The sequence below is a fragment of the Ceratosolen solmsi genome, unplaced genomic scaffold (genome assembly GCF_000503995.2).
Source record: "Ceratosolen solmsi marchali unplaced genomic scaffold, CerSol_1.0 scaffold10, whole genome shotgun sequence".
NCBI classification, from domain to species: Eukaryota; Metazoa; Arthropoda; class Insecta; order Hymenoptera; family Agaonidae; genus Ceratosolen; species Ceratosolen solmsi.
In genome coordinates, this window is record NW_011948412.1 from 18,377,084 (window position 1) to 18,404,859 (window position 27,776).

At 21.1% G+C, this 27,776-nt stretch overlaps 3 protein-coding genes across 3 annotated transcripts in view; 2 read left to right on the plus strand and 1 right to left on the minus strand.

The window, feature by feature from the left end:
• Positions 1-477, plus strand: part of LOC105361440 (trypsin-1-like) — a 1,145-nt gene extending 668 nt beyond the window's left edge. The window contains 1 exon segment of the mRNA XM_011498620.1: positions 1-477. This exon segment is cut by the window's left edge and continues 14 nt beyond it. Within this exon segment, the coding sequence (XP_011496922.1) occupies positions 1-443 (443 nt within the window). The 3' untranslated portion in view covers positions 444-477.
• Positions 478-6,781: 6,304 nt separating this feature from the next.
• LOC105365629 (trypsin-1-like) lies at positions 6,782-7,721 on the minus strand (the record flags this gene model as incomplete). Its single annotated transcript, XM_011503847.1, has 1 exon — positions 6,782-7,721. A coding segment is annotated over one exon (756 nt), but the record flags the coding sequence as incomplete, so codon positions are not given.
• Positions 7,722-24,404: 16,683 nt separating this feature from the next.
• pHCl-1 (pH-sensitive chloride channel 1) overlaps positions 24,405-27,776 on the plus strand; it is a 62,556-nt gene continuing 59,184 nt past the window's right edge. Inside the window, exon 1 of the mRNA XM_011498632.1 lies at positions 24,405-24,569. The gene's annotated coding sequence lies outside the window, so the exon portion shown is untranslated. The remainder of the gene's footprint in view (positions 24,570-27,776) is intronic.

Below are 27,776 nucleotides of genomic sequence, written 5' to 3' on the forward strand. Positions count from 1 at the left end.
GCATTCCTGAGAACGACGTGGCTGTACTCAAACTCGAAACATCTATAAAGCTGAGCGAGAGTGCACAGCCCATACAACTATTCGCTGTAAATGAAGAAGCTTCGGAGGGTATTCTTTCAACCATAACTGGCTGGGGTTTGGTTAGAGAAGGTGATTATGCTCCGGAAGTGCTTCAAACTGTCGATGTGCCGATCGTTGCAAAGGCCGAGTGTAGTAAGGCTTATAAATCATGGGGAGGTCTTCCTGAGGGACAAATTTGTGCTGCTTATCCTGCCGGTGGTAAAGATGCTTGCCAAGGTGATTCTGGCGGACCCCTCGTCATTAACGGACGTTTAGCTGGAATCGTTTCATGGGGCAATGGATGTGCTAGGAAAGGTTATCCAGGAGTTTACACCGAGGTTGCATTTGTTCGTAACTGGATCAATAAGAATGTTAGCGTTTAATGATAATAATCTAATCAACAATGTAATTAATTCACATTTAATTATACAGAATAATGGATTATCAAGTAAATAAAGTGTTTTAAAATAATACCGACTCTTCTATCTATTTCTTGATACTGAAATAAAAACCCATATTATATTAGTAAAATGAAAATAAAAATAATATATTCTATTATAATTGTCAAAAACTGCATCATGTAAATATATGCTACAATATATAAAATATCGTATAATGCAAGCTCATAAATTTTCAAATTAATCTATAAATTTATTTGCGTGAAAAATTTCAAAACATAAATATTAGTAGAAAAGAATAATTAAATTAATTGTTGTTAAATTATGTTTATATATACAAAAGAAAAGCTTAGGTTAAAAATTTATTTTTCGCATCAATAGTGATTTATTATCGTATGCACATTGAAAGCTGTGGTAGAAAATAAATAAGTTGATTAAGTAAATATTGAATGGAAATAGGGAAATACAGTTTAATATTCAATGTATATTAATAGTTTCAGATATAATGTAAATAATAGATTATAAAATAATTATCAATTATAATATTAGTTTTTTACCTGCTCATAAAATATTCCAAATTTTCATAAGAATAAAATATAACTGTTAATATTTATATATATTTATAAATGATTAGGTATCTGTATGCGTTTATATTATATCAAATACTTTTGCGAAGAAAAATAAAATTAAATAATTCTCTTATTGTGACTCTCTCAGATTTTCCTCCATTTATGCACATTACACGCATATGTTTATATAACATCAAAAATTTTGTTACCAGAAGAAATAAAATAAAATAATTTTCTCGCGGTTTGTTCACCATTTGTGCACGTAAAAAATATTTAAACGAAATTACAGTTATTCATAATAGTTGTAAAATATTATTTATTAGTATTTGAAATTTCGTTTTAAAAAATTATTAATGTATACAATTTACATTATAAATTTCTTAAAAGATTTCAAGTTCAAAATATATAATTTTATTTTCAACCATAAAGCTATATACATCATTAATTTAATAGAATAAATAGAATTAAATATACATAAGTTGTATAAAATACTTATTCCATACAAAAATTAACAATGCATATAATGAAATGTTGAACATCTTAGTTTATATTAGATTTTTAAAATTATATTTTAAAAATATTTTTTAAAATGATATTTCTCTGCAAAAAAAGAAGTACATCGATTTTCAAAAATAGTTATACAATACATATATGTATATATATTTCTTGTACAATAAATGAAACATTCGTTGTAATTTTATAATTAAATAGGAAACAAGAGAAAAGCTACCTACGATATGTAAATAAGTAATTTATCAAATAGTCATATTTATGTAGATTTATATACTTTAACAAATTTCGTTAACTTTTCGAATCAAGGTATAGAAATATGAAAATTAATCAATTATTCATTTTATAATTTATTATAATGAAACAAACTTTAAAGATATTGAAACCGTATTATAAGCAAACATAATAAAAAGCAAATCCTTTTTTAATTAGAATAATGTATTTATTTGTTAATATTAATTTAAACTATTATAAAATTTGAAGTATCGTAATACTAATTTCACATTTAGTAGTGTTTTTTAGTATAATTTTATAATATATGTTAAGTAATTGATGTCACTGATAGGTTTTTTAATATTAACTACGCTCAGAATGATAACTTTTGTAATTTTTTAATTGACTAATCATAAGAAAAATAACTAAATATATTTTGATCAATTGCTGTTTGTGTTACAATTACATTTTTTCAAATGTAGATAGTAATAACTTAATTTGTATATCAAATTAAAAGATATTTATTTTTATTTGTTATTAAGCAGAAAATTAACACAGCCACAACGCATTATCAGATCTATATTACATTTCGTCGTTTATTACGAAAATGTTATTAACAATTATTGTGGTTTTTGATGCTTTAATAGTCTGAATAACAAATAATACAAAAGATAATATGGAGATTATTTGAATAATTTCTAATTTAATCTCGAAGTGGGGTTTTAATAATGTTATTAAATGTTTTATACAGTTACATGCAATACCAATAGTAGACTCGAAGAACTAAAAGAAATTTTATTATTTCAACTATTAGACAAATTACAAATGGAATAATTTAATAAATGACATTATTACTGATAGTACATCAATAATATATATTAAATTTGAAATTTTTTAATATAAACTTCACGCGTGCGCGAGTGTACGCACACTCATAAGCTTCCAATATCTATTTTTTAAAGATTGATAATTAGATGTTTAATTTTAAGATTATGATGAAATTTTTAATTAATTTATTATAAAATTTTTTTATTATAATATATTAAATATTTGTAAAGAGGTATATATATTATTTTGATATTAATATATTAATATATAGTATTTTATAAATAATAATGATAGTAAGTATGAAAAATAAACGTTTTAAAGTATTTTATTTTATTTATTATTTCTTCTTAGAATTTTTGCATAATTTTAAAATATTTTATTTATAGTGAAAATAAAAATTAAATTAAATTTCCTTTCTTTAATGACAATTGTTATATTTAATATGTAGAAAGTAATTAAAAATAATATGAAATAATAATCTATATATATATATATATGCAATTAAAATTATTATCCAATAGATTTTATTATTATATTATAATAATTCATTCAATACTAATGAATCCATTCATTAAATATTCTATGATATGAATTATTATACTTCAAGATAATATTATAATAAGTTTCAACAAATCAAAGACTTTAGAAATAATTTTAATAATGATTTCAATTAAAATATTGATAAATAACTTATCTTACTAAATGTGAAGATAATAACTTTCTCATCTGTATTAGAAAATTTGGGGGATCTATCTTCAACAAAAATTACATTCAAATAGATAACGACTGGCTCAATTTATCATATCTTAATAGAAAATATTCAAAGTAAGATCAAATCAAATAACAATTTTGAATAGTCAAGGTCATACTTCTCTAATTCAATTATTTTATTAATATATAAATTGGCTTTTATTATTATTTCTTTTTTACTTTAAAATTTCATTTTCATTAATTATTAAAATTCGTGAAAATTTAATATTTATGTTTACTTGCACAATATATCATCTTACTTAAAAAATTTTGCTAATATGAAGATTAAAATATAGTACAAAATTTATTATAAAGACTAGAGAGTCTCAAAATATTTGAATATCGCTCTAGAATATTTTTGAAATTAGTTTGGTTTTAGTTTGGAAATTAGATTGGAAATTATTAGAAATTGAATTTTATATTTTAGTAAATCGAGATATAAAAAATAGATTATTATTTTTATAATGTAATTGTGTTAATTTTTGCTATTTAAAGATTCTTAAAAAATATAATAATACATTCTATTTATTCTAATTATATTTTATCAATGCATGTACAAGTATTTATTTTTTATTTTTTTATTTCTGAGTTTTTACACATAGTATTTGTGATTGAACCTGGTCTATTGAATTTATTGAAAATTTTATAAAAAATTAAATTCTATAGTATTATACATTATATTTATTAATATTTTTTTTAATTACTTTTTATTGATATATATGACATTATTAATTTAAATATAAAATGGATATATTTCAATATTTAAAAATTACTTTCGTTTTTATACAAACTTTTATTAAAAAAATGTTTTGCGTTAAAATATTAATAAAATATAATTTATATATTGATTTTATTTATTAAAAAACAAATATATACACTTTTAAACTATAAATATTAAGAATATGTATTTATAAGTGCTTTATATTTATTATTATTTTTATCTTTATATCTTTATATTATATTTATTATTGTATTTACCAATTTTATTTTTGAAATTTCTCGTGTATTTTATTTATTGATATACATGAAAAAAATCTGTATCATTTTTAATTCTACAATCCTATTTTCTATATTATATATGCTAGCATAAATTAAAAAAAGAATTATTGAAAATATAAGAAATGATTTGGATTTTTAAATAATTTATTTTTAAAATTTCATTTATGTACCTTAAATTTTGTAGATATATATAGTAAGCTTTAAATAGAACAAAATTAGTATCTATACTTAGTTTACAATTAAGATATATTTATACATTATATTATATAATTCTAATAAGCTTATTGAAAAAAATAGTATATAATAAAAGCATAGCATGTAATAAAAAGATTCTAATAAAAAGGCTCATTAATAATCACAAGATCCGTTAATTATAAATAGTTCTAAAAAACAAAACTGATTACCAAATTTCTATACTGAAATACCATATTATTAGGAAAGGAATGATAACAATTTTCAATATCGATAGAATCATTATGTACAACAGAATTAAATTACTTAAATGTATTTTAATTGAACAATTTTTGCAAGAAGTGCCATAAAACTGTAAAAAGACATTCTTCATTAAAAAATGTTGCTTAAAATCGTGTAATTGTTATCCATTTAAATGTTTTAAATTATAATGAATTTTTCAAAAAGTATTAAAAATATAGTGGAAATCTGCAAAATAAATTATGTCAATAATTTAATGTACTATTCAGTTAACTTGTAATCGGTACGTTGAAATATATATATAATTTTCATGCGTAAGAATACAAATTGCTTAGGAGCTATCGTAATGTTATAAATTTTATATATTTTTTAAGAATAATTATTCTGCGAAGAATAATACTATTTTTCTTTTTCTTTTAATTAATTTAATTTATGTTAAATTTAAATTTTATTTTTATTTTAGTTTAAATAGATTATTGTTAAAAGCGAAAAATACTTTTCAATTAAATACTGATTTCAACTAAAAAGTATTTGAAGATATCGTAGCAATTGGTATAATATTTATAAAAGTAAAGTTAAGAAATTTACTACATAGCAAATAGATTAGTTATATAAGAAGCATTATATATAACATTTAGATATTAAAATTTTAGTTCGAAATATGAAGTATATTAATCCATTAAAATATGCTACTTTAGTATAATAAATATGTACCATGTTTATATTTACATTGAATGTACTTTAATTCCACGGTACTTTATCGTTCTACTAGAGCTTCACGAAATTAGCTATGTTGAAGTACCTTGTCCTGTTAGATACAGGAAAAAGAGGATCAAACTAATCAGTTATTCCTTTTAGTATAATTTTTCTATGGAACTGTCGTTGAATCTCAATTTGAAGAACCATCTTGTTAATAAAATTATTTTTAACGAGTTCGGTTTGATGATTGTTATATTTCTTTTATGTTTCATATTTATTTAAGGATTTATTCATTTTTATGATCAAGCGAATATTTACACGCAATCCTTTTTAGCAACACTGTTTTTAACAATACGTCAAATAGAGAGAGAAATAGAGCTATTACTTAGACGTTTCAAAAATCATACTTAAGATTATATGAGTATTAATTTTATTTTTCTTAATGTGTAAATTATCATTGACATAGTTTATGTGTATGTAATTTAATAAATATTATTTGAAATTTATTTATTTACATATTTAACTATATATATATATATATATATATATATATATATAAATTTCAGAAACCGAAGCTAAACTTAAGTTAGTAATTTCAATTATATATATATATTATCGTTATAATTATCAAAATTAATTTATTTTATACTATTAGTAAATTTATTTGATAATGTCTTATTAATATTTCTAAATATTACTAAAGGAAAATAACATCAACAAAAAATATTCATAATCTTTAGGAATAATTTAACTATTAATGTTTTGTAAATTTTTATTATAATCATCTGGTGTACAAGGTTTCGTTAATCCGAAAATCTATTCAAAATGGCGTTTAACCATTATGAATGTACAAGGCTGTTTAAAAAAAATCGAATTATCATAACAATTAAAATAAATATATTTATTATATTTGAACCTTTTTAATACTTTATGATTCTCTATTCAAAGAATATTATAAAATAATTTTTATAATTCTATCGAAGTCATTCAACCGTGTATAAATTATATCTTTTAATCTTTTACGGTATTTTCTCAGAATTATATATACATTACAAATTCCTTTTCCTCTTCATTGTAATACGAATATATTATTTATGTACAAAGGTTTTTAGCGTCTAATATAATTTCAATCTATTTTAATATTTTATAAAAAATAAATTATTTTCAATTTTAACGTTGATGCTCTCTCTCTCTCTCTCTCTATATATATATATATATATATATATATAAAATTTTTTTAACAAAAATTGTACTAAGATTTTGTTATTGTTATGTGTATTGCATAAATAAATAATTTTTAAATAAATTTAAATGAGAATCGAATAAAAAATCATTTACAAATTTATTTTAAAATTTTAGTCTTACACATTCATTCACGAACATACGTGAAATCGTCAAATGTTATTTTATGTTTTGTAAAGGTAAAAGTCCACAATATTCTATGAGTTGGTATTAAAATTATTGGTCTAGTAATTTGGAGGTACGATGTAATATTTTATTCGAACAATTATTGTCCGAGTTCGGCATGCTCATTGATCCACTCGCGATAATGCGATATCTCGGTGTATACTCCCGGGTACTTAGCCAACGCACATCCATTACCCCAAGAAACTATTCCAGCGAGGCGCCCATCGATCGAAAGAGGACCGCCAGAATCACCTTGGCAAGCATCTTTACCCCCTACACCATAGTACGCGGCACATATCTGACCTTCTGGTATTCCGCCAAATTTGCTGTAGGCATTGTTGCAGATGGTCTTACTAACAATGGGTACTGATACAGTTTGCAGTTGAATGGGCGAACCTTTTCCGGTATTTCCCCATCCGGTAATAATTGATTTGACGCCGGGCTCGGATTCTTCAGCAACATCGAAAAGATTGATAGGCTGACGGCTGTCGTCAAATTGAAACGGTTGCTTTACGTGCAGTAGTGACACATCATAATGCGGCACACCGTAATCATTGGTGAAGTACTGCTCGTGACGGATAATCTTATCTACTTGGTGTACGCTGCCACCTTGGCCTTTTAAAGATGAGCCGGCGCGAATTGTTAGATAAGCAGCACGTACATCAACACAATGACCTGCAGTGACGACGTAGTGGGCAGAAATAATGGAGCCGCCGCAAGTGTGATATCCTAAGTACTCTAGGGATATTTGGTAAGGAAACGACTCGATTACTGCATTTTCACCTCCAATTATGCGACCGTTTGGAAAAAATGGATTTATTTTTTGAAGCAGTGACACAGCTGTTAATCGGATAAAAAAATAGTAGCATTAATAGTATTTTTATTATTGCAATTCCATTGTATGAACGATTATACGAATGATGGTACAATTTGAAAATACAAGCTAGGGAATTTTTTTCAGTTAATTATAATCCTCATTAATTATAGAATTATTTCACATAATAAGTACTCATATATTATATTATTATATGTCAGTATTATATATTGTAGAATTATTATAGGTGTAATTATTATATCATATAATTATATTGTGATTTTTAAATTTCATTACTTGCTTATTTTAATCTCGTGTATTTAAACACAATTTTGCAATGATATCAATTTTAGTTAAATTAATTATATTAATAATATACATTATTATTAATAATATATTTTCAATCCAAATATAAATGGTTTTTCAATGTATATTATAATTACGAATGACAATTTTCATTTTATATCATAATCAAACCTACGTATACTTAAATATCTTTAAATTATATTTTGTAACTTGCATACACTAACGAAATTGTCGTTATTATAATCATTAGAAAAGGTAATAATTTTTGCATATAGTAAATAATATTTATATTTAACAATAAATTCCAAAGAATTTTTCAATTAAATCGAAGTGACAATAAAGTCAATAACATTGGTTTGAATTAAGTAAAATTTATTCTATAACTTACCATTTGTTACTGATAGAAGAGCAATTATTACTAAAACTTCAAACATCTTGATAGAAGCGCAGTCGGATTCATTATGATTTTGATTACGTATCAGCATATTTATACTATCAATGCGAACGTTCATTTACATGTAATTGCGGCGTGTATACGAGCTCTATATCTAGTCGATTTTTACATGTTGATAAAACTACTAATTGATATTATCGATATTGATTAAAATTGTACAAATTTTTACGTCTTTTTTATCACAATGAACCTGAATTCCATATAATATAATATAGTAATATTCCATACTTTACATAAATAACATACTTTTAATAATATATAAAATACAATTTAGTGCAATATAGATACAAAATAGACTAGATTGAATTAGTTTATATATTATTATGTATTCTATCAAGTAATAATAAATTATATTAAAATTATGTTAAAATTCTTCTTTCAATAAAATTAATCTTTCAATAAATTTTATATATAAGGTAGTGTGTATGATTTTTAAGGAATATTATTAGTTTAATTATATTAACTTCTAACGATATCACTAATATGCATTTAAATTTTTAATGCTCATTATTATAATTATATATAGATCTGTCATTTAGAAGCTCGAAACACTTTAGCATTCTTGAAAAGTATATTTTTATGGCAATAAGAATTAGTATTAATTTGAAGGATTGCATATCCGAAATTTAATTATTAGTTATTAATAACGTAGATTATGATTAATCATAACCTAAACAGTTCTTTAATATAGTACGTTTCAAATAATTAATTGGAATTTTTATATTATATTTAAGAGGACTTGATTACAGACGCGGGAAATTGCCTTGTATTTTCAGTATGAATTTTTATAAATCATTGTAAAATAGTGATTCTAATTCTGATTAAAAAAATTATTTTAAAATAATATTATTTTTCATAAAAATATAATTAAATCTTTCATAATAATCATTTTAATTTATAACCATAATATTCAAGTAAAGTTAAAATCTAAATTTAATTATTATATATACATTAATATTTTATAATATAATCTAAGTCATAATTTTTTTTAAATTATCTATAGAAATAAAAGATAATAATAAAGATACATCGAACTTAAATTTACGACTTAAATATGTAATGCTCTTTATGTTTATAAAGTATAATAAAAAATTTTTTAATTATAGTTAGCAAATATACGTTAACATTAAATTTATTAAAAATTAGTATACGATTATTTTTACAATATCACTATGTATGAATAATTTAATATGGTATACTGTGAAACATAATTTTATGCGCTTTAACTACATTTTATAACTGATTGCGTTAGTCAATTAATTATCGACATTCTATATCATATATTAATTAGCGATTAAGTATCAAATTAAATCAATCGTACATATTCTATCTATTCAGAAGAACTTGGTAATTATTATGGAATTATTTTCCCCTGTTATAAATAAGATTATACATTTTTAATTGGATACAATTTACGTAGTACAATAAATGAAATAAAATTTATTTTGTCTTATTCTTTAAATGATTGATGTATGCAATATATCATGCAATTGCTATTTTGCATATGAAATATATTATTAGAGAAAAATTTTGGTTAAATAAAATATTTATTACATTCGGAAAAAATCACAATGAAATATTTAAAATCTCAATATGATTGTCATTTAAAATGGTATCATATTTTTGAATATTGGACAAAAATTATATTTTTTATTACTATTTAAATTAACTATATTTATGTTAACTATATTAACAATATTAACTATATCGATTGTATATATATTTTATTATATTATATGCATATTTAATTATGTGTATATTTAATTAGCATAAGTGTTTAAGATTAGTAAAGAATAAATGATATTATTTTATACAAGAAGTAGAACAATGTTTATTATTTTTTATGATAATACTTAGCTTTCATTTTTTTCAAATTTTCATATTTAATAATTATTTTTTAAAAAATTCTATAATGGAAATTTACATACATTATTATTAACGTTGATTAAAATTTATTTAATAAATATAAAATTATATATTAAAAATCAAATAAAGTTGTACGTAAAATTTTTTATTAATAAATATATAAATATGCATAAAATGTATATGCTGTATTTATATAGATAAAAAATCAGAAAAATATTTTACACTCGATGGTTATATATTTAAGAACTAATTTCCGTAATAATCAATAACTCTTTAGATCACATAGTATTTGTTTTTTCAGAAAATTATAATTATGTATTAATTGACTTTTAAAGTATAAAACTGTAATTAATTTGTAATTATAATTTTTGAGTATGGTGAAAAATAGTATGTAAATATAATTTGATATATTTTTTGATAATTTGAAATATGTATAGATTAGATTAAGAGCAATATTTAAAATAAACTTTGCTGACATTTACGCTGATTTAATATTATAGTATTGAGTTGTTTCAAATTCAAGTCTATGTTTTATATGTAAATAATTGTAGATGTCTCAATCATTTTAAATAAATTGTTTGAATGTTAGCAATTGTAAGTGATTACACTGTTTTAATAATATATTGATTTCTGTCAATCAAGTATTTGTATGTATTATATATATAATTTTCGATATAGCACTTACTTAAAATTTATTTTATTCTAATTATTTTCCTTTTTAAAAAAATTTATTTTCATTCAATTCATTAAAAAACAAATGAATTTGTAGATCATTAAAAATTTTGAACCAAGTATATTACATATCAATCACATTCTTCTCGTCTTTATTATTAGTCGGGCTTATTGAAATTACGTAATAAAAATTGCAATTATTGATATAATTTAATATATCTCGATTTTTTTTTAAATGAGAATTTATTTTATATTGTTTGTGTATATATTGTTTGAAATAAGATATCTAGAATTAAATCGACATTCTAAATGAAAATGTATACAATCAATTGCTTCAAGGAAATTATAAACTCTAATTATCTTCAATAAAATGTGTATTATAAAGATATCGGAAACATTCAAATATTTTATAGTACTAATACTAAAAAATTTATATGTATCAACTGATTTAAAAAGTTCATAATCATCAATTGAGTATTAATACGAAGTTTAGAAATTTAAGTCTTGACCATGTTATCTGATATAAAATGATTGATTGTTCATACCTCATGTATTGATTTACTTTATCAATACTCACATCATATTATTATTTATATCTTATTATTTATCTGGCGTGTTCGTTCATAATCTTTTTGTATTTATACAACGCGAATCGTTTTTAAATTTGGAGGCTATTTAGGTATTGATTTTTATCTTATTTAAATATAAAACCTTTAATTTACTTATAATACAATGTTGAATATTTATAAGAAAAGTAGACATGAATTTTATGTAATGAACAATAATTAACACTATTATATTAGCACTATTCAAGCATTACTGGTTTAACATAAAAAATAAAAAATATATATATGAGATAATATTTTATGAATTTAAATATATTATAAATAAACTTCGATGAAATTTTATGTAACATCCGTTATTAACTGAAATTAAACTTTTTTAAAAATAAGGATTTATAAAAAATTGAAAAGAATAAAGATATTCAATATTCTGAGTTTTTAAGAAAATTGTATTTGTAATTCTTATATATAATATTAGAATAATAATATTTTATATATTCTTTATTTTACCCTTAAAATTAACATATTAGTTTTTGTGGTTCCTATGGAAACTATTAATTATTAATTAAATATGAATACCAATAGTTACTATTTATTCGTAAATTATATATATTAAAATAGTTTAATTAATCAAATAAGTTATAAGCAAATTTGTATTTATTTTATTATTATATTTTATATATATTACGTACTTTTAAAGTGTCAATAACGTATATTCTATTTTGTACTCTCAAGAATATCAATTATTCTTCTTCATCTTATTATTTTCTTCAAAAAATAGTGTAAATTTTAAATAAATTTACTAGTTCATTTATATTACTAATTATTAATATTATGTTAATTTGATATCTATGAAGTGCTTATTATTCGTTCTAGTTTCATTTCATTGGAATAAATACAGTTTATTACTTTTAAATAATCCTATTCGTTTAATTAAATAATTGTGTGTTTAATGTATTTATATCTTTTAGAAACAAAAATTACAATTCAATTTTATATTTATAATTTTTAATATAATTTTTATATGCACTCTATTTTATGTATAAATTTAACATAATTTCTTCATTTCTATCATTCAAATTTGGTTCTTAGTTTAAAACAATGTACAATCAATTATTAATCTAATTTAATTAGATTATTCATTATATTTAATTGAATAGTAATTAGGTCATTAATTATTCATTAATATAAAGAAATAACATACTGTTATTTATTTTTATAATAAATCTAATATGTTAAAGAAAATTGAAGAATTTCTATTTGAAAAAACTTATTTCATTTTCGTTTTTCTAGACAGGAATTTTTAATTTCTCACAATTTAATTTCAGTTTTTATAAATTAATAAAAAAGGCAAAGCAACAGAAATAGAAAATTATGAGAAATGAAAAGTATGAAAACGCAGAATATTTGAAAAATATATTAAAAAAGAAAATTCATTTGGTTTGCGGTTACTTGCACCTGTTTTATCAATGTCCTGTTTTTATCAACCTAGTCTCAGCCTGGAAACATTTTAAATATGAATTATTAGATTTTGTATAAAAAGTTTCTGTGTATAAGGTATTACGTATTAAACAAAAAATGAGCGTTGAAAAATAATTTATAACAAATATATAAAATATATTAAGCATAAGTTTTGCTTGCAAAATGAAATCTTTCGCATAAATAGAAATTTCAGATTATCAAGTCAATTTATATAATAGTTCATTATTTAATGTGATTATTATTTAAAAAAAGGATTTTAAAAAATACTATTTGAATTAATAATGGTTGGAATGCTCATTATATTGAAATAATTGTATATTATTAACTAATTTCATTATATAATTTTTAATTTTATATATATTTTTTACTGAATCTTTAAATGGTTTATGTTTTAACAAACTGAAAGCAATAATGAATTTAGTGACAGCATTAAAGATTTAAAAAACATTATATAGTATAGTAGCAATAAATAAATTTCCTAACAGTTTAAGTCATTATCATTGCTTCAAAATTGATTCAGAAACTCAGAATTAAATATAATTTGATAATATTAATTTTATAAATGATTTTTAAGTCAGTTATATTTTTACAAAAATAATATAGATTTTAATATATTAGTTTTATTTCAAACAATTCATCACATACTTTTTAAAAATAAAGTAGGACTATAAAATTTAGTTTCGACAGTGAAAATACACAAATAGAGCTTTAAAATAATTATGTTTCTTACAATCATTCGATATTATCGTATTTCATTAAAAAAATTAGCCAGTATAATTTCAAAAACCAACAGTTATTTTTAGGAATCTTTAATATTATTGTATTATATTTAATATATAGTATAAATATTATATGTAGCGAATTAATATATTAAAAATAGAATTGTAATTTTTTATATAATATTTAATTTTATATGATGGATATTATGAGAGCCATAAGCAAATATTGTTTTTATTTTTTTTATTCTTATAATTTTCTTCATACTTATGAATATATTATTACATGTAGTTATTTTCTTATCCTTTTCTTTTATTTTCTGTTCAATACATTACATCACTACATTTTATTTTTATTTTAAATCAAGAAATTATATATCTCATGTACATAGATTAACAATTATATTAAAAATAAAACATATTTTTACTTTTATTAATATCAAAACAAAGTATGTTAAAAATATATTATTAAATAACTTATATATAAAATAAAAAATAATCAAATTGTGCTAGCTTATTTATCATCCTATTTGTGAAAAATATAAATTTTTACATTTGGCAGAAACTCGGCATCTGGAATTTTAATGGTTTATTGCTATCGTTTTTTTAGATTCACATTTATAAGTAACATTTACTTGTAACAAGTTCTTGATAATTCATCGTCGCCTTTTTCTTTCTTTTAATAGGTCGAATTTGCTAGACACATTCACCGACTTTTCAAATATTTTCCTCTTATATACTCGAATATTTTCTTTAAGATGACATAGTAAAGAAAATTCATATTTTCTTTGCCAATTCAAGATATTTCTCTTTAAATAAAAAGAATTTTAAAGTAAACACACTCTATTTAATACAAAGTTTAGAACAAAATTTTGTTTCAACTACGAATTAATATAACGAATGAGTTTAAAAATTACCATTTTTGTTAACCTTATATACATTTTTTATATTTACATGCATAATGAATTCATAAATTTTTAAAATAAATTTATATTTCATAAAATAATAAGATTTAAAATTTTTTCGTTTGAATTCTTTACTTTATAATTTTTAGTATAAAATATTATTCATGGTCTAAATAATTTATAAATAAATTATATTATATTTTTAAAATAAATAAATATATTATATTATTAATCCAAATGTTGCAATCTAATTTAAATACAATCAATAAGTTTAAAATATTTTTGTTTTTCTATTATTATTTATATTCTTTTTCATTATTAAAATATAAAGTCAGTAATAGATGAAAATAAATAATGAAATTGATTATTTCAATATCTAAACGTTAATTGGTATAGCAACATATTTTGATTCACGATTTAGCAAATACATTATTTAAATTTATAAATTACAGAAAAATTTATTTTTAAACTGAAAAATTACAAAATAAATACTATTTTAAATGTTTTTCATAAAATAAAATACAAATATTTTTTAGAATATGACAAATATTATTTGAAGCATTAGTGGACTCAATAAATTTTTTAAATATTTAAGCACACCACGTTAACAAATAATTTTCAAAGTATATATGTATATTATAAAATTAAAAAGCATTTAAAATTGTTATATATTATAAAATATCTATATATTACAGAGTTTGTATATTATAAAGTCAGTATATTATAAAGAGTATGGTTTTCTTAAACATATACTATTAAACTACAAACACTAATCACCTATTTTTATACTTACACTTATATTTACATTGTATATTATTTCATATTCATGTTTATTTTAAAAAGTGCTTTATGTATACCACATAATAGTTTCTATTTAAATTATCCTTATATATCTTACTGCGATCACATTATTCGTGAACGGATAATATTCGCAATTTTTTGATGAAAACATAAATAAATCTTAACGTAAGCAATTTAAACTCAATATTATACATTGCATAGAAATTAAACGTTTATTTAAAATATGTTCCACTTAATTTGTTTTATCAATATTTATATATAATAAAAATATGTTTTAGAAAAATATGAAATATTCCAAAATAAATTAGTGTAATAAAGTTTTTGAATTTAATGTAATGAAATTAAATTACCGATTAATACCAATTAACGAACGACTTATTTATAGCCAACTCTAGATATTTGACGATTGTTATTACAATCTTTAATATTACATATTCAGTATCGAGTAAGAGATATTTGTTGAACTATCTGACACAATAATTCTGTATTATGCATTTAAATTTATCCCTTACAATACGAAAATAAGTTACAAATGGTACTTTCCACTTTAAATTGTCCGACAACTGCCAACTCTTTTATGTATATGAATATGGGAATAACAAAATAAAACGTAATTCCAAAGATATAATTATATAGACAATTGTTTCATAAAAGTGACGACATTATTTAAAAATTATAATAAGGAGTAGTCATTCTTTTACGACTACTTTAAGATTCTGTCTACAATTTTATATCTGACAAGGCAATCTTTTTAATTCTATGGTTTCGGTCATGTTATTTGACGTCTCAGGAAAGCCGTCCGTTATCCTTTCAATCTTGATTACAATTTGATACTATGGAGGTAATGCAGTGCATATATGTCTTTGTCAATTGAATTGTAAATCGTCACTGACATGTAGTATAAAAGTACTTTTTAATTTATCCACACTTTTCTTAATTACATACAAAGTACTACTACTGAATATAATATACATTAAGTACAAGCTTTATATAACAAACAACCACATAAATAAACTTATGTAATCCCTATAATAACATTTGCAATTTATTATTAATTCATGAGAAAGTATCTGTATACAAAATTTATCTAATTTATATGAATTTAGGAATAAAATTATTTCATATAAAAATATAATAGTAATTAAAAAAGATCTAATGAAATTGATGAGAAACTATAATGTATATTGAAATTAATATAAACCATTGTTTATTATAATGTAGTTCCTTATATTATGCAATTTTTACTTTTAAATTTAATTTTATTTACATCTCGTTTATAAGTTTATAGTTAAATACACAGATTTTTCCATAATTATATGTTTAAATTTAGTATTATTTTTATTATTATAAAAAAGATATAATAACGAATGTCATCGACGATAATTTGGTTAAACATAATTAAACTGTAAAAATTGAAACTGTTTTAAATTAAACATAACTTTATATTTATATATACCTTTCTAATAAATACATTTATTGGTTGATTTTTCAGTAGATCATCCTATCTTTCACTCATATTTTCTTTTATTCGAATAAGCCTAACTTTTCCTAACTAATCCTTTTTGATACATGATAGAACTATTATATGCACAGCACAAATTAAGCATTTAAATAAATTTTATTTTTTTTTTGGAAATTGTTTTTAGTAATTTAAAAAAAAATCAATGTTCTCTCATTTCTAATTCTCATGTTCGCTTCAAAACATGATATTTTTATCTATTTAACAATAATTTGTTTTCTCCAATTGAGTAATGATTTTATAAGAAATTCTCACATAGATATAATATTTATATTAAATAATAATATATTTTAATAAAATATTGTAATAATAGAGATTTAGTATATATAATGTAAATGTGAAACAAAAATAAGTAAAAAAAATAGTCCTAGTTCCATTTCGATTAATTTTACAAAAGCTGTAAACTCTTTCAATTTATTTTTATTTTAAATAATTTATATCGATATTAAATAATTTTTAAAATCTTTTTTTTTAATAGTGTCAAATTTTTAATATCTATCTCTATAGATCTATTTCGAATTGTAAAAGAATATAGAAAATACAAAGGTTTTCTTCCCAATTTTCGAAAATTAATCAAGTTTAATTTTGATGTATTTATTTCCTTAAATGGCAAATAATAATAATAATTAAGTTTTATTTATTTAATTAACATTTATTTATTTTTTATATATTAATAATATAAATCAATTGCAATAAAAATTGTATATGAATCCTTGAAGTTCCAAAACATAATGAAAAAATAATTTTGAAAATCTGTTGATTTATATGAATAATTCAGAATATTATATGAAATTTTTAACATTTTTGTTCAATAATTTTGTTATAGTTTATAAGCGAATGAAAAAATTTTATATCTTATTGTTATAGTATTGAGTGTAATTGCTTAAAAAACTTTATTTAATACGGGTCTGTAAAAGTGTGCATTAACATTTATACGATAAATATTCTAAAACATTTATTCGATAGAAATTAGTATCTTCATTTATCTGATAATGTATAATTATATATATATATATATATATATATATATATATAGAGAGAGAGAGAGAGAGAGAGAGTTACATATATATGATTCTTATTTTCAATGTTTTTCCGTGTTGTTAGGCTTTTGTATCTTTTGACATCTAAAAAATTTTAAAAAACCCTCACTTTAAAGTTGAATTCATTCTCGTAATTAAAGTTTTTTTATATTAAATTGCTCTTGTTATTAAGAAATACCATCCATTTATCAAATAAAGTACAAGAAACTTTTAAAACCTATTGGTTATGTGAGAGGCATTCCAATTTATCGTTTAATATAGCGCAAACTGGTATATTACTAAAATTGAATTGCAAACGTTGAAGTCAGGTATATTTATTAATTTGAATGATAAAAACAATTTTTTATATATAATTTAATTTTAGCTTTCTTGCTAAGTATATTTAATATCAAATTATAAAGAGTTACAATTGACTATAATAAATATTATTCTATTATTTATCATGTATGTTATAATTCTTTGATTCATTTAAATTACTTAAAAACTATTGCATATTTTAGAAAAAGTATTTCAGGATTCTTGTTAATGGTCTTTTCATTGTGATAACATTTTCCATTTAAATAATTATATTAATAATATGTTTTTAAATTAATCTATTTTTAATTATTTATATGTTTTAAATAGCAATAGAAATCTAAAATATTATATAACATCAACTTCACGATTAAAAATATTTTATTACAGAGATTTACACGTAATAAACTACGTATCTACTTACTTATTCTATTTTTTATTACATTTTTATATTACAATTTTTTTATGTTTATGTTTGCTCATATCTTTTTGTCCAAATTATGTAATTTCTAATTAACTGGGCTAACATTTTAAAGTATCATCTATCGTAACAAATCAATAATCATTTCCTATTTTCTAAATGAAATCGCATTTTAATACGTAGAATTGAAATCATAAATTATATTCAACTATCGTTCGAGTTATGCAATGCATAAACGTATGTATGAAAAGTTATAGGATTCGAAAAGTTATTCAAATAAGTAGTTATCTTATAGCCTTATACAGTCGCTATGTATACTTTCAATATTACTATTACAATAGATAATTGATAATGAAATCCGTCATTATTGTAATACCTATTTAATTCAACATTAATAAATTTATAGTTTTTATTCCGTTCATCGTTTAAACTATAATTAACAAAAATTCTTTTGAAAAATTATCAATTAAAAATTAATATATTCTTATAATAATGGTTTAAAATTTATTAGGACTATATATTATTTAAAAATCTTATTTCGCATAATATTAATAGTTGTAAATTGCTAAAGTAAAAAAATAATTACTAAAGTGTTATAGTTATCGCATTCGTATTAAAATTAACACATCGTTAATCTTTTATGAATCGTATAATAATATAGTAGTTTATTTTTCATTTAAGGATAAAACAAAAAAGGGCAAGAATGTCAACAGAGACGTTGATTATTATATGTAGGTTCATGAGGCCGAGCAACAAGAAAGTCGATTGATCAATGCACTCCCTCTTTTTTCTTCTTTGGCAGGGTCATTATGTCGCAAGTTATACTGTAGCCTTCACCCAGAGACTATCTTAGCTTTTTCATGCATTCGTTCATGCATTCATTTATTTGCTTTTGACATGTATTCCAATTGAGTATAGCTATATATTTGTGTTATCATCTTTTGATGAATATGAAGACTTTGTATTAGATATAACTTGTTAACGTATTAGAACCACTTATTTATTATATGATATTTTTATATATGATGCTATATAATAGAATTTCACGTTTTAAACTTCCTTAAAAAATACTATAAAAATCTTACTTAAAAGAATACTATAGACTGTTAAATAACTAATAATACTGAATTTTATTAATTCAATGACTATTACTTAACATTACTATTAATCCAATTGGTTTCATAAATTTGCTTATATAATATATATTTTAATTTCTTGTTTTTTAATATATATAAAAAGAATTTATAATTGATATACAAATATATATGCAGTATATTTAAAAACTGCATATACCTAAATATGTGGATCACCCATTAAAATAAAAAACAAAAAAAAACTCAGTATCATCATAATATTTTGTAATATTGTTTTATTGCAAAACAATAATATTTATGTTTTTCTCACAAAATTATAAAATATGATATTCATTTTAATTAATACTTGGTCTGATTTACTGTACAAGTTACCTTTACCTATAATTACACAAATATGTACCACTAGTTCGCATATAAAGTGAAAAATAGGTCATTTAAATAAAAAATATTTAAAAACACAATTCATTAAAAACAGTTTGGAAAAGATTATTGTTTTTATAATAGTCTATTAAAGCAATCAATATATATATATATATATATATATATATATATATATATAAGATATGATATGATTAGATTAAACATTTAAAATATATATAAATATATAATACAACCTAATCATATCAACCTAATACATGGAATTATATAAAAATGTCAAAACGTTTATAATTTATTTTGATTAATTTTTTTATATTTGCAGTTTTATATTTAAACATTAATTAAATCTGTACCTCTTCTATTTGAATAAAGGACATCACAAAGCACATATTTCATTTTTTAACATATATAATTATTACTCCACTCACTTTTCAATAAATGCTAAATTAAAATTCATAATTAGTAATCATCATTTATATCCTTCATTCCCCGACATTTTTTATAGACTAATTTTTTTAGTTGACTAATTTCATAAATACATATGTTTTATATTAACCATCTGATACTTAAGGTAGGATCAAAAACTAAACAATATTATTAAAAAAAATCTAATTCAATCACATAATGATATAACTCTATCTTTGTGATATCTAGGTTTATTGTGAGATAAAACGTTTCTACTTATAAATAAATTTTAAATGAATAAACGTGTATAGATGTTTACAATATAAAGCTCTCGTGATTTCACTATATTATATATATTATTTAAAATTCGATTCGATTCTATCAAATCATACACATATTAATAATTCCTAACTTATGCACAAAGAAATAACGATGAAGCTACTGTTAATTTTTAAATCATAATTTACTTAAAGCTTATATAAGCTAATTTAAAATTAGAAATTAGTTGATATGTTACAATATATTTACATTAAAATTACTTATTTATTATTAGAATTTTATGATGAGAGAAAATTTCCGTCAAATACATTGAAAATAAGTTTTTACATCGTATTATTAGTTGAATTTTTACTAATTGCTTCGGTAAGAATTTTTATGAATATTTTATCATATTATTTTTATTATGTATATAACATACATTTGACATTCATTATGTACACATACGTTGTAAATGCAATATAATGTAATATAACGTTCACATGATAAAATGTAGGTGAATACACTAAAACATTTGAAAATTTCATAAATTTCAAAAATACTATGTGGCAATAAATATCAGAAATTGCAGACATTATTATACTGTCGATAAAAAAAATGTATATCGATGCTTGATGAACTTCAAAAGATAGCTTTGAAAAATATTTGAAAATCCAATCTTGAATCTCAAGCATCTCTTACATTAAAGTACTAATTACATTGCAATTCAGCATTAAAGACATAGGGGTTTAGGCGAAATCTAAAGTATAGTATAACAATGTACAAGTGGTTTATGCGCCGCGTTTGGCTTTAGCGTGAATGAGGCAAAGGGGCCAAGGTTGTGGAATCTATAGTGTAAAATACGCAAATGCTAGACGTTGTTATTGCCGTCGTCATAGATGTCGACTACGGCGAAACCTGTAGTCTGCGTTTTTTAATTTTTTCTACATGCTTTTTATTTACTTTTAATAAAAATACATTATGTGAGTCAGAAGAGATAGATTTAGTTCGAAACGAACTTGATAATTTCATTTAGGGTGTCTGAACTTTCTGCCCTCAAAACAACGGATGTCCTTTATACAAAGAAATAATTTACTACTAGAATTAAAACAAAAAATAACTGCATTTATAAAAAAGAAAAAATGTTGATTCAAATCGCATTAGTCTTATCGATTAGTCTCTATATGTGAAGAAAAATTTTTTTGATTGATAAGATTTAAGGATATGCGTTATGCTATTATTTTTCAATATTTATTATATAATGTATTGTAATATATGTTTAAAATTAAATATAAATGTAATAATAAGCAATGATGAATGCAACTTTTCTATGTTATTGATGTTATATTGCGTTATAAGAAAATGCCGAATAGAAAATATTAATAATTAACATTTATGTTTATATTCAAAATGCTTTATGTTAAAAAAATAATATCAATACTTTACAAAATACACTATATATATTAAAATATTTTTTAAAATACACCTTTGTAAAATGATATCACTCATAAATCTTAATTACTTATTTATAAGTATTATATTAAATATTAATTTTACAGCATTTATGTATTAAGTATTCTACAAAATTTGATAATTTCTTGCATGTGATCACAGTTTACAGCACATATTAATACGACTGATTAGTAAATTAAAGTATATGAAGAATATAGTAATGTCATTTTATTATATTCGATAATGATTATAAATCTAATATTAGAAACAAGATTATTAAATACGCTTTATGTATAACTGTTATGTCTACAATATAATGAATAATTTATTTTATGTAATTGAATAACTGAAGTATGACGTCGGCTACAGTTATAAGCACGTGACATATATTAATTCTAACTAGTAACTTTAACCAAGCAAATTTGCGCTAACGGATATGTACATTTTGACGGCATGTACACAATTCTAGATTCGCAATTTTAATGGAAAACTGTTCCTAAACGAAGGATATTTGAATTTTCAAATAGAGTTTATTATTGGCAGGAACAGAGGTAAATAGGAGCAAGGATCAATGCTCAAGTGTCTCACCGGTGGTTGCTGCAAGTGGCTACGATGACTTTCATCACTATTTTCACGTAAATACAAATGTATTAACGGGATTAAGCGGCACTTCTTTAAGCGAGTTGCCGATATTTTCCAGTTAATTGTTCTTGATCAAGTTCAATTGATTAAATGTTTCCTATCTTTATTGAAACATCTGCGAATTTGACTATATAAGTCAGCCACTCCACATTTGTCATTACATAGAATCTCCAAAACTGCATAAACTTCTATTGCTACCACGAATAGTACCAATTAGTATGATTGATACATTTAGCATTAGTATTAGTGTTACACCGATTTGTCATTATTAAGCGTTGGGTAATGTTCTGGATGGGTCCGATTTTATAATATCAACGTAATATGTAGCGCGAAACTTTTTAAAATACAATATGAAATATCGTCTCGATTCTTGGAGTTTTTAAGAGATTTTAGGCATTCTCCGTTTTACGAAAATTAATTGAAACTTCTCGTATTTACATTTTATAATCTAATCTTGGAATTCCAATTATTTAATATGTATATTTAAAAGCAATTAAAAGATTTGTATACTTAAAAGCGATTCATGTTAAAAGTTTCATATTTTTAATTATAACATTTTATTATCTTTCGCTAAATTTAGATTATCAACGATAGATTATGTTTTATTTATATCAATTAAAGAAATCTGTTATCACATTATTGTAAACACTGAAAAACTTAATTTATTTTTATATTTAAGTTTATTATAATATTTTTTAATCAATTCTTGAGATTCATTTACTTTTGATTATTTTACTATAATCATATTCCCTATAAACAGATGAAAATATTAAAAAATTAAAATTTTTTTCATCTAGTTATCTAACTCTGATAATTTAGTAATTTTTTTTGTTATTATTATCTATATATGCAATCTAATTTACTATACAGAATGTGAATTTTTTAAAATATAAGATAATATCAAATTTACACCAAATAGATGATTATAAACAGTCACATATTATACTTACAATTATATTGTTTTATTCCTTATTTTACAATAAAATCATTTCAATTTTTCTCATTGTTAGCAAATAAAATATAAGAAATTTAGCTTTATATTAATTTTTGTTTATAACATATATAAATGAAACCAAATCACCAAACGAGTGGTACCTATTAAAAGAACAGATAATCAGAACAACTTGGTACATAAAGTAAAAGGTTGTTGTTAAAGTATAAAATATTAATATAATTTTCAATTAAAATAAATAAAATTGAAAAGTATGGAATGACGAAATACTATTTAATGTTTTTAATATAATTAATATCATCTATAATCCCTAAAATCTATATCCACATCGATTAGTTCATTATATTTTTTAAGTGATTTCTAATATAATAATAAAATTTACAACAATTTAACTCTTATGATTAATTAATATACTTTATCTTTCTTCTCTTTTTTACATGTAATACAAAAAAATCTAAAATCAATTATTTTATTTAATAGGGTGCAATTGTATTTCAGATTATGGAAGTGCTTCATAAAAACATTACATCATACTAAGATATTATTGTTATTATTATCAAGTTTGATTTAATCAACTAAAGTGAGCAATGAACGAGGACGAAAGTTAAAAGAATTTATTTAATTTAACTAATAGTTACAACCTGATGCAACCAGCTGCAACTCTCACGTTAAGGTATTACTACTATAATTATTTTCATTATTGTATAATTTTTTAATTTATTCTGTAAATACTTTCGTTTAATATATTACAAAATAAATTTCAATAATATCCAGAACACCAGTTTGTCCCAAATAAAAATATGCATAAACTCTATGTACAAGTATTTTTTAATTTTTTCAAATTTATTTTGTCTGTTAATTAAAATATTATAAAATTACAATATTTATATAATACTAGAATTTATTATTCTTAATTTTTATTTCAATATAATTCATGTTTATTTTTTAATATATTTTACTTCTTTATAACAAATTCTTATACGAGTGTATAATTTAATTCATTTTATAGTCTAAATGAATGTATTTTTTTAATTATCTAATATATTTATACATATTAATTTATTCACCATTCATTAGTCTATCGTTTTTTGTTTTATAATTATTTTAAATATAAATTTATTTTTTGCAAATTCTGGTTTATTCATCATTTTAAAACATAATTTCTTTTATAAGAAAATATCAGAGAAAATTATAGAAAATGATTGATGGAAATATTTTTATTTATAAGAATTATTTTTTATCATAAATTCTAGCATATGCATTTGTCTTTATTCGACAAATGTAATAACTTTATATTGTAAAAGAAATACTATTCTTGATTGTTAGATTTCCAGACTCTTTTCTCAGATTTTTAAAAATATTTAATGTCAAGAGGGCTGCTAGTGAGAAAAAAACTTTGTATATATGAAGTATTGTGATAATAATATTATTTTTTACAATAATAATTTTTAAAATATATATTGTGAAATGTTATTTTAGATTAATTATAGTCTTAAGATTAATTTGATTATATTTATGAGCTAGTTGAAATATTTAGAAATATAAGTATCAATGTTGCATCAAGTTAAATAAGAAATTGATTCTTTAATATTTTATATTATTTTTATGAAACATTTGAATTTTTATATTTTAAGTACAATTACTTTACAAATAGTGTCCTTAAATTATTTTATTAAGTTCAAATTATGTAAAAAATTTAAACGATTATATTATGTTATACTAATCTAAATTAAATATAAATTAATAAAAATATGCATTATTTTAAATCTTCCTTGGTAAAACTAGTTTCATGATACTTGAAAAAAAATCAATAATGTACTAAAGAACAATATTTCCTTGTACGTTGGTGTTTATACAAATTTATCATCAGTCTTAACAACACGTTTATGTTTAATATATTATTACACTCTGTACATTCACGTTAATAATATTGCTTCGATTTTTTGGCTTTGAAACCAAATAAGAATTTGTTTCTAATTTATAATTATGTATCCTACTTACAATAAGTCAAGTGGACGAAAAGAATAATTTATAAAGTATATAAGCATTTTTGACAATAATTAGAATCAATTGAATATGCCGATGAATTTAATTAATACAGTTGAATAGCCATCTTCAAAAAGTAGCTGAAATCAAGCATGCATTCACTTATAATTTGACCAATAAAAAATTTTCTTGAACTAGAAATTATAGGAATGCTTAAAAAATTTATTTTATAATATTTTATACCTCATTGCGTGTAAGCCAGGTCCGACCTACTATATAATAGCCTTATGAGCCCAGTAGACCAACTGAAACATGTGCTCTTTATCCAATATCCCTTCTTGATTACCGCCTAACCCTGCATTTACTGAACTATATCACGTACACACGTATGTAAGCATATTCATTTATGAATGTAGAAGAGCATCAATAATATACATATATATATATATATACGGATGAATTTATACTAAATAATATTATTTTGCTTATAAAATAAATATATAAGTTTCGTTAAATAATAAATTGTTCATTTATTGATTATAAGTCACCTGTAAAGTACAAAAGTTAAAAATTACATTAACCCACCTGTATAAAATATCTTGATAATGTAAATTTATTCCAGTTAAACATTATTTTTCGAAGTATACATCAAACGCCTCGATAAAAGCATAAAGGAAACAAAATGTATAATTGCTTTTAAATAATATGTTTTAATATAATATTAAAATATAATATAAAATTTTGGCCTAATATTTCATATATATTTATTTATTAATAATTTATAAAAAAAATCGTAGTATTAAACAAAAAAATATTTTTAATATTACTGAATGTGTAAGTTTCATATATATATATATATATATATATATATATATATTATCATTATCAGAAATAAAAGTTAAATATAATAAAAGTTAAATCATATTTCTATAACAATTTTTATTCCAACCTGTTTTAACATTTGTGACGTTTATTATCAATATTATAAAAAAAATTATTTTAAATATTAATACTCATTAATATTTATTTTTAAATTATATACAATTTTTTCTTAAAATAAAATAAAATTAAAAATTAATAATTTAAATCTAAGCAATATTTAGTGAATATTCATGGTAAAATGTTATACATAATAAGTTAACCATATATGGTATTTCTAACAGAATTATTCATAGAAAAAATTTTTCAACGTTAAAACATATATTAAAAAAAAAATTTAATTATACATAGTAGGGAACATTATAAGTACTATTGCATTAGAATATATTTCGAATACAATTTTAATATTTAAATAAAATTACACAACTCAATACAATGATTAAGTATTTCTCTCCCTAACATTGTTAAATATAACTAAAAGGAAAAGCATATTTTAATAAATAAATAAAATATTTTTCATTTCATCTTAAAGACATTCATATAAAATGATATATAAAAGCTATTACACTTATAATTATCGATTAGATAATAAGATAAAAGAAGAACTTGACCTTTTCATTATATATTTAAAGAAACATAAATATGAAGATGCATTTAAAATTGAGCTTTCGTGAGATCTATATTACTTTTTAATAGCTGCATACCTTGTCCCTAATCTAATCTCTTTTCATCATTCTTAGTTTCACTCTTAGCCTCGCGTGTACCTTTAAGTCAATTTAGTCGAAGAACGCATGAAAATTTGAATTACCTTCACGTAGTAACTTTTAAATTGGCGGGACTCTTATGTATTTTCTAATTCAAAAATAAAGTTTGAAAACTTTATTTTTAACTTAAAAGTCATTTGAAACTTAAATTTTATAAAAGTTAAAAATCTTAGTCACATAAATTTCAAAGTAGTTATAAATTTTTTTTTCTATTCTTTTTGTTTTTTTTTTCTACTCCATTTCGTTTAAAT